We start from the raw sequence: 9,423 nt of genomic DNA, 5'->3' as shown, positions 1-9,423 counted from the left end.
GTGCCGCGGGGCCCTGCGGAGGGAGCGGAGGGCAGGGGCGGAGGGCGAGGGGCGGGAGGGGTGAAGGGCGGAGGGGCGAAGGGGAGGAGGGGCGAGGGCGGAGGGAGGAGGGGCGGAGGGAGGAGGGGCGAGGGGCGGAGGGACGAGGGGCGAGGGGAGGAGGGGCGAGGGGCGGAGGGGCGAGGGGAGGAGGGACGGAGGGGCGGCGGGGCGGAGGGACGGAGGAGCGGAGATGCGAGGGGCGGAGGGGCGAGAGGTGCAGGGGGCGAGGGGCGGAGGGGCAGAGGGGCGAGGGGCGGTCAGGGCCGTCGGGGCCGGGCGGGGGCGGGGGCGGGCGGGGCGAGGCGGGGCGGGTCCGGCCCGGGGCTCACCTGCGGGGCGCGGGGAGCGCGGCGGGGCCCCGGGCAGCAGCGCCACAGCAGCAGCAGCAGCGGCGGGGCCGGGAGGGCCATGGTGGGCGGCGGTGGGCGCGGGGGAGCGGAGGCGGCGGCGCCCGGAGCGAGCGCGGCCCCTTTATAGCGCCCGGGGTAGGGGGGAGCACCGCCCCGGCTCCCCGCCCGGCTCCCCGCCCCGGCTCCGCGCGGCCAGGCCGCGCCGCATCGATCGCCGGGAAGGTCAGGGCCGCCCCCGCAGCTGTCGGCCCGGCTGGCCTCCCGCCCGCACCGCCGCGTCGGCGCCCCTCGGGGCTGGGGGCTGGGGGCCCGCGGGGGTCGGGGAGGGCGCCTGGAGCCGAGGGCCCGCGGGGACAGGAGCGCGTGGGGAGACAGCGGCGGGCGGGGGCGCGGGCTGGGTCCGCGTGCTTACTTTCTGTACTTCCTGATCAATGTTTCCGTGACCCTAAAACTGCTCTTTAAGGAAAGTCTACTAATTATTTTTATTTTTTTAATTTAAGAGAGAGACAGAGAGAGCGGGGGCGCACAGGCAGGGGGAGCATCGGGCGGAAGGAGAGGGAGGAGAGGCTCCTGGCTGAGCAGGGAGGCGGCTGTGGGGCTGCACCCCAGGCCCCCGACATCCCACCCGAGCCGCTCAGGCGTCCCACTGACTATTTGTAAATGAATGTAAAGTTTGGGGCGCCCGGCGGGCTGGGTGGATAGGACGTGGGATTCCTGATCCCCGGGTTGGGTGTCGAGATGACTTAAATGAATGAATAGATAAAAACTTAAATACAATCTTTTAAGAAGTAAATGTAAAGTTTAACACAAGAACGGGTTTATTTCAATTTTATTTTTTATTATTATTATTATTTTTTTAAGAACTACTAGTTTACAACTTCATTTACTAGTTCGCACTTTCTGGTCAAGAATTTCATCAGTACTGGTTTTTAAAAGCCTGACCTGACCCCGGATCGATCAAGCAGGAGTGACTCAGGGCGCAGGCTCAGGCCTCCAGCCTCGGGAAGGAGGCTCAGGCCTCCAGCTGTGCCCGCGCCTCCCCTCCTGGCCCCCCCTCCTTCCCGCTCCCCTGCGGGGAACCCACTGAGCCACCGAGGCGCCCCTGGGTACTAGACTCTTATCACATACGTGATTTGTAAATATTTTCTCCCATTCTGTGAGTTTTCTTTTCGCTCTCTTGATAGTGACCTTTGATGCACAAAAGATTTTTTTTTTTTTAAGATTTTATTTATTTATTCATGGGAGACAGAGAGGCAGTGACACAGGCAGCGGGAGAAGCAGGTTCCCTGCGGGGAACTCCATGTGGGACTCATCCGGGACCGGGTCACGCCCTGGGCCACAGTTAGCGGCTCCACCACTGAGCCACCCAGGCCCCCCTGTGCTAAGTTTTTAAATCAGGAGCTGTGAGTCCTACAACTTTGTTTTTCTTTTTCAAGATTGTTTTATTTGTGGTTCCTTACGTACACTTCCATACGAACTTAGGGTTGGCTTTAACATTTCTTAAAAAAAAAAAAAAAGAGGCCAACAGGGTTTTGAAAGGCCATCGTAACAATATGAAGTCTTTCAAGCCATGAACATCGTCGGCTTTAATCTTCCCCAGCAATGTTTCGTAGCTTTCAGTGTACATGACTCACATTCTTGGTTAAATTTCTTTCTTTTTTTTCAGATTTATTTATTTATTTGAGAGAGAGAGAGAGACAGCACAAGTCGGAGGGGCAGAGGGAAAGGGAGAGAGAATCCCAAGCAGACTCTGAGCTGAGTATAAAGCCCAGCTTGGGGCAGCCCCGGTGGCACAGTGGTTTAGCACCGCCTGCAGCCTGGGGTGTGATCCTGGAGACCCGGGATCTAGTCCCGCATCAGGCTCCCTGCCTGGAGCCTGTCTCTCTCTATCTGAATAAACAAATAAATAAATCTTAAAAAAAAAAAAAAAAGCCCAGCTTGGGGGCTTCATCACATGACCCTGAGATCATGACCCGAGCTGAAAGCCAGAGCTGGACTCCCAATTGACTGTGCCACCCAGATGCCCCGCTTAAATTTATTTCTGAGTATTTTAATTAATTACTTTTTTGGTGGGCAGCAAAGAAAATTTATTGAATGATAGTAAAGTTTGAGTGATACTACAGAGCTCCCGAAGACAGAGGGGACCCTAGAGGGTTATCTTCTGAGTATTTTATTCTTTTTGATACTGTTACAAATGAATTATTTTCTTAATTTCTTTTTTATTATATTTATTTATTCATGAGAAACACAGAGACACAGAGAGAGAGGCAGAGACCCAGGCAGAGGGAGAAGCAGGCTCCATGCAGGAAGCCCGACACGGGACTCGATCCCGGGACTCCAGGATCACGCCCTGGGCCGAAGGCGGCGCTAAACCGTTGGGCCACTGGGCTGCCCTCTTAATTTCATTTCTGGATTGTTCATTACTACTGTAGAGAAATACAGTGATCTCATATCCTGCAACTTTGCTGAATGTATTTATTAGCTGTAGTAGGGTTTTGTTTTGTTGGATTTTCTATGCCTTAGACCATGTCATCTGCAAATAGAAATAGCTTACTTATCCCCTTCCAATTCTGGGTACCTTTTATTTCTTTTTCTTGCCTAATTATTCTAGCTAGAACTTCCAGCACAGGATGAAGAGAAGCAGCAAAACTGGGTATTCTTGTCTTTGTCTTGATCTTAGGGAAAAAAAGCTTTCAGTCTCCCAACTATTGAGTGTGGTGTTTGCTGTGGGTTTTTGATAGATGTCCTTTACCATGTTGAGGAAGTTTCTTTCTTTTCATAGTTTATTGAGTCTTTTTTATTATAAAAGGGTATTGGATTTCATCAAATGCTTTTTCTGCACCTATTGAGTTGATTAAATGGGTTTTCCCCTCTTTCTAGTAATGTGATGTATTACATTGATTGAATTTTGTTTGTTGAATTACCCTTGCATTCCTGGAATAAATCCCCAGTTAGTCATAGTCATAGTGCATAATCCTTTAAAAAAAATGCTGCTGGATTTGGTTTGTTCATAGTTTGTTGAAGAGTTTCGTATATATATTTATAAGGGATATTGATCTGGAGTTTTCTTTGTTGTGATGTAATTGTTGAGCTCTGAGAGTTCTTTATATATGTTGCGTACAAGTCATTTGCTGAAAATGTGATTTGCTGATATTTTCTCCCATTCTATGAGGGGAAAACATTTTTGACTTTTATTTTTTTTTAACTTATAGTTTTATTTATTTTTTTAAAAGATTTTATTTATTTATTTATGAGACATACAGAGAGAGAGAGAGAGAGAGAGAGAGAGAGGCAGAGACACAGACAGAGGAAGGAGCAGGTTCCATGCAGGGAGCCCGACATGGGACTCGATCCGGAGACTCAAGGATCACGCCCTGAGCTGAAGGCAGACACTCAACTGCTGAGCCACCCAGGTGTCCCAATTTTTAGCCTTTTAAAAAATTTGAGAGAGAGAGAGTGCACACGCATGTGCACATAAGGTGGGGGAGAGGCAGAGGGAGAAGAAGCAGACCCCTCACTGAGCAAGGAGCCCCACGTGGGGCTCCATCCCAGGCCCCTGGGACCACGCCCTGAGCCTAAGGCAGACGCCTCCCCGACTGAGCCACCCAGGTACCCTGACCCTGTACATGTTTTGTCAGATGTCTATATATTTCATGTGTTATTACAGCTGTTGTAAATGGTGTTGTGTTTTACTTTTTACTTTTGGCTTCCAGTTATTCACTGCTGGGCTTTATCGTCAACTTTGTATCCTGCTCTCCCACTAAGCTGACTTACTAGTTTGAGGAGCTTTCGTAGTTTCCTTGGGGTTTTACTTAGACGGTCATGTTGTCTGTGAACAGGGGCGGTTTCCTCCTCCCTGTCCAATCTGGGTGTCTATTATTACATGTTGCCTATTGCTCGCTCGCACTGGCTAGGGCTGGCTAGGGCGATAGGAGCACAGAGCTGAATGGGGCGGAGAGAGCCCCCCCCGCCCCCCCCCCCCCCCCCCCCCCCCCCCGCCTTGTTCCGGAGTTCAGGTGGAAGGCACTCAGCCTTGCATCTTGAAGCATCGTGCCGACTGCGGGGTTTCATCGTGCTTCCTCGGGTTGAGGAAGTTCCTCCTATTTCTAGATTGCTAAGCACTTTTATCACGAGTGCATGTTGAATGTTGTCAGGTGTTTTTTTCTGCATCAGTCAATAGGATCGTGCGGTATTTCTTCTTTGGATCTACTTTGCATTAATTTGAGACCATCCTCCTTTTCAAATTAAGTAAAGTAGTTAATCCGTGAATTTTCCTGAGTATAGCTTTAGCTCCAACCCATAAATTTTGACATGACGGGGACACCTGGGTGGCTCAGTTGGTGAACACTCTGCCCTCGGCTCGGCTCAGGTCATGATCTCAGGGTCTGGGATTGAGTCCCATATCAAACTCCCTGCTCCATGAGGAGCCTGCTTCTCCCTCTCCCTCTGCCCAGCACCACCCCTCCTTGCCGGCACAGTCTCTCTGTCAAATAAATAAATAAAAATCTTTTTAAAAAATTGTGATATGAAAAAAAAATTGTGATATGATGTATTTTCATTTTCCAAAATATTTTCCAACTTCTCCTTTGACCCACAGATTATCTCTAAGCTTGTGTTAATTCCAAAATTTTTGGAGATTTCCCTGTTAGCTTTCTGTTTGTTTCTCTTTTTTTAAAAAAGATTTTAGCTATTTATTCATCAGAGACAGAAAGAGAGAGCGAGAGAGAGGCAGAGACACAGGCAGAGGGAGAAGCAGGCTCTGTGCAGGGAACCCGATGTGGGACTCGATTCCAGGACCCTGGGGTCACACCCTGAACCTGAGGCAGATGCTCAGCCGCCAAGCCACCTGGGGACCCCTTTCTGTTTGTTCCTAATTTAATTCTTTTGTGATCGGAGAACATACTTTTTATGATTTCCATTCTTTTAAAAACTGTGTTAAGCTTTCTTTTCTGATGCAGGATATGGTCTGTCTTGCTGAATGCTCTGTATCTATCTGAAAAGAATGGGTATTTCCCTGTCGTGGGATGGACGGTGCCACAAATGTCATGTATCTCCTTGAATGATGGTTGTTCAGAATCTTCTACAGCGGGACCCTGGGTGACTCGGTGGTTGGGCGTCTGCCTTTGGCTCAGGGCATGATCCCGGGTCCGGGGATCGAGTCCCACGTCGGGCTCCCTGCATGGAGCCTGCTACTCCCTCTGCCTGTGTCTCTGTGTCTCTCATGAATAAATAAATAAAATCTTGAAAAAAAAAAGAAACTTCTACAGCTTTGCTGATATTGTCTTCTTGTTTTGTTGACTAAGGAGAGATTCTTAGGCTATTGAACGACTCTTGCAAGCCAAATAAATAGTGTGTTAAGTGTTCCACACACCCCATAAAACCCTACAGGAAATGGTCACAAAACAGCTCCAACACCTGCGTCACCTGTGTCAGCATGAGGGTGATGGCTCCAGCTTCTGTCCTATTCTGGAGGGTCGTGGACATCCTCATCAGTCCCAGGAGGACGGAGTGCTCCTCAAGGCTGCACATCCCAGCTTTTAACGGCCAGAGGCTCTGGCCGGGATTCGGGGACCCTTGTGTCAGGCTGAGCTGCCCAGCTCTGCATCCTTTATTGAGCATCACCAAAGCCTTTGTCTTCAAACCTGGGATCACATTTTTGTGAAGTTTAGGTTACTACTTATGTCTACTCTTTACGATGCCTGGTTCTACGAATTTTAAAAAATACATCCCCGAGGATGCCTGGCTGGCTTAGGGGAGCATGAGATTCTTGGTCTCGGGGTCATGGGTTTAAGCCCCACAGTAGGTGTGGAGCTTACTAAAAAAAGTAGACTTAAAAAACAAAATGTTGTATTCAACTGTGTAGCCCCACCAGTGCCATCGCCCCTAATTCCCTCGCTTGCCTTTAGCGGAGCCTGGACTCTGGGCCTGTGGCCTACGGAGCCGTCGGCAGAGCCATGCGGCCAGAAGTGAGCGGAGAGACACAGCCTACGACCCCGGAGGCTTCAACACTCGCTCTCTCGCTCTCGTCCTGTCGCTGTCGCTCTCCTGCTCTCTCGCGCTCTCTCTCTCTCTCTCTCTCCTTCGCTCTCTCGCTGTCTCTTGCTGTCGCTAGTCACTCTCGCTCTCTCTCATTCTCTTTCCCTCTCGCTCTCTCTGTCCTTCTCGCTCTCTTTTGCTCTCTGTCTCGCTCTCTCTCTCTCTCTCTCTCACTCTCCCTTGGTCTCGCTCTCCCTCACTCTCGCTCTCTCCCTTTCTCGCTTTCTCTCTCGTGCTGTCGCTGTCGCCCTCTATCCCTCTCTCTCTCTCACTCTGTCTCTGTCTCTCACTCTCGCTCTTGCTGAAATAATAAATACAATCTCTTTTGAAGGGTCCCTAACGGAATATAAAGCCCTCGGGCCGGGCAGCCCCAGTGGCACAGCGGTTTAGCGCCGCCTGCAGCCCAGGGCATTACCCTGGAGACCCAGGATCAAGTCCCACATTAGGCTCCCTGCATGGAGCCTGCTTCTCCCTCTGCCTGTGTCTCTGCCTCTCTGTGTGTGTCTCTCATGAATAAATAAATAAAATCTAAAAAAAAAAAAAAAAGCCCTTGGGCCCCAAGGCCAAGGTCCTGGAGGACCCGCGCCTGCGAGGACGGCCGCCCAACCCGGCCCAAGACCGAGCACCAGGATCTGGTGACAGGTCGCCGGCTCCCAGGCTGCGTGGGTTCCACTCCGACCTGCGTGGGAGCGACCCAGAGGGAGCCGCCGCTGCTCCCCCCCCCCCCCCGCAGCCGCCCCGTGGACGGGGCAGGCCCTGGGGCCCAGGAGCCCGCGGCGCCATCTGCCAGTGGAGTCCAGCCCGCAGCGGCCGCAGGGGAGACACCGGCCGCGTCCGGCAGACGATGCGACACCTGCTCAGGCCCGGCCTCTCAGGAACCCAAGGATGGAATTCCCTGAACCCAAGGAGGAAGGGAAACCCACAGCTGCCAGGGCCCTCGGTGCTGAGACCGAAGTTTCCCCAAAAGCGGAGAACGGGGCGGAGATGTTGGCGCTCGGTGCTCCAGCGACATCATGTTCAGTTCCGGTTGCTGAAATAAGGGGGACAGAGGGAGGGAGGGAGGGAAGGAGGGGGGAGGGAGGGGGGCATCCAGATAAGAAAAGGAGAAATAAAGTGGTTTCTACTCATAAGGTAATCGTCCATGTAGAAATTCTGAAAAAAACTAAAAAAAGAAAAATCCTTGCATTAACGGGTTTTAGCAACAACAAAGGACATGAGGTCAACACCCCAAGACTGTATTTCTACACGTTAGCAGTGAACAACTGGAAATGACGTTTCCTTTTCTTTTTTTTGTTTTTTTTAAAGAGTTTATTTATTTGACAGAGAGAGGAAGAGAGAGGGAGCGTGACCAAGGGGCACAGCAGAGGCGGGGGGAGAAGCAGGCAGCCCGACGTGGGACTCGACCCCAGGACCCCGGGATCACGCCCTGGGCGGAGGGCAGACGCCCAACCGACTGGGCCGCCCAGGGATCCCGGAAATGACGTTTCTCCGAAGAACCATTTACCGCCTCTAGAATCCCGAACTCCTAGGCTGCGCGGCCCGTAGGCTGGAGACGATGGACGCGATGTGAGACCTCAGAGGGAGATACGTGCTCACAGATGGGGGGCTCGGTGTCCCCGGGTGTCACTTTGCCCTAAACTCGTTGCACAGATTCAGCGCGATCCAAGTCACATGCCCAGCAGGCGGGTCGTGCCGGAGTCAGGGGCTCCGGGCCAGGCTCACAGACAAGGCACGAGGGCGACCAGGACAGTCCTGTGGGAAGGAGGCTCGGGCCCCAGAGCCTGAGTTCCCACTGGCCGCGAGGCTGCAGGAGTCACGGCTGCGGGTCACTCTGCAAGGACTGACGTTAGACGTGTGGCTCACGGAACACAGGCAAGGGTTAAAAAAAAAGAGCCCCACACAAAGACGATCCAGTGATTTTTGGGGGCAGAAACTGAAAAGTGAGCCAACGGAGACACAGTCTTTTCAACAAACAGTGCTCAGGCGACTGGCCCGCCGGGCAGGGAACGGAAAGCGCCCCGACTCACAGCTTGGGGGGAGGGGGTCGGATCCGCTGTCAAGGAGGAAGTGACAAGGTCCCAGCTGGGAGAAGGCATTTTCACATCACATATGTGACTCCTTCCATCTTAGTACATGGAGGTGAGTCGCCGTGAGTTGTGTTGCCATTTCCCCGATGACAGGGTGTCGAGCTGTCCCTCCCTGCTTACTGGCCCCTGGAGCCCTCCGTCTACTAATGTGCCTCTGCAGGACCTTTGCCTTCGTTAAAAACTGGACTGTCTTTTCTTGATGACTTGATGGAGCTCTTTGTATATTGTGGACCTGCATCCTTTGTCAGAGGTCTACACTGCACACATCCCATCCCGGTCCACACTGCCCGTTCCCGCTTAGTGGTGGCCGACATCTGGGGACAGAGAGGAAACTGCAAGCGGGTCAGAGGCTAGGCTACAGTCACTGCTTGGCATGTAACCCAAGGTCAGGGCACCAGCCCTGCCTTGGGTCTGTCCTGCGAGGGTACCATCCCCTCCCCTGTCCCGCACCGGTCTGCATCACAGGGAAGGAGGCGTTGGATGCACCTCGGAGCTAGATGCCCCTGGACACGCACCTGTCCTGCATCAGACCCGAGGGACTTTGCCCCTTGTGACCCTCATTATGGTATTTTGGGGTCAGAATCCTTGTTTTCTCTTTAAGATTTTATTTATTTATTTGAGAGGGAGCCTTGGGCGCAGAGGGCGATCTCCCGAGAGCACTTGCTTCCATATGCACCCCGGCGGCTCACCGGGGGGTGGCCGGTGTCCCCTGCTGTCTCTGAAGGCTCCTGGGGTCCTGGCAACAGCTCTGCGCTCCCCCCGCCCGCGGCCCCGCTGCCCCCTAGTGCCCAGAGCACGGGGCTACATGCGCGGCGGGTGGGCCCCGACGGGGACAGGCTCCCGCGCCCCGGAGCCACCGAGGCCATGAGGACGCGCTGTCGCAACCGGCTGGAGCGCAGCGTGAGCCC

The 9,423-nt window shown here is 53.1% G+C and overlaps 1 protein-coding gene across 1 annotated transcript in view; it reads right to left on the bottom strand.

The window, feature by feature from the left end:
* Positions 1-9,381, bottom strand: part of CDHR5 (cadherin related family member 5) — a 15,944-nt gene extending 6,563 nt beyond the window's left edge. Inside the window, exons 1-4 of the mRNA XM_072791794.1 lie at positions 9,205-9,381; positions 8,800-8,829; positions 8,456-8,481; positions 372-723 (exon numbers count right to left, since the gene is read on the bottom strand). Coding sequence (XP_072647895.1) covers positions 372-723; positions 8,456-8,481; positions 8,800-8,829; positions 9,205-9,381 — 585 coding nt within the window. The remainder of the gene's footprint in view (positions 1-371; positions 724-8,455; positions 8,482-8,799; positions 8,830-9,204) is intronic.
* Between the last annotated feature and the right edge of the window lie 42 nt (positions 9,382-9,423).

Source organism: Canis lupus, chromosome 21 (assembly GCF_048164855.1).
Source record: "Canis lupus baileyi chromosome 21, mCanLup2.hap1, whole genome shotgun sequence".
NCBI lineage: Eukaryota > Metazoa > Chordata > Mammalia > Carnivora > Canidae > Canis > Canis lupus.
Note: the sequence above shows the minus strand (reverse complement) of the source record. Positions and strands in the feature narration are given on the sequence as shown.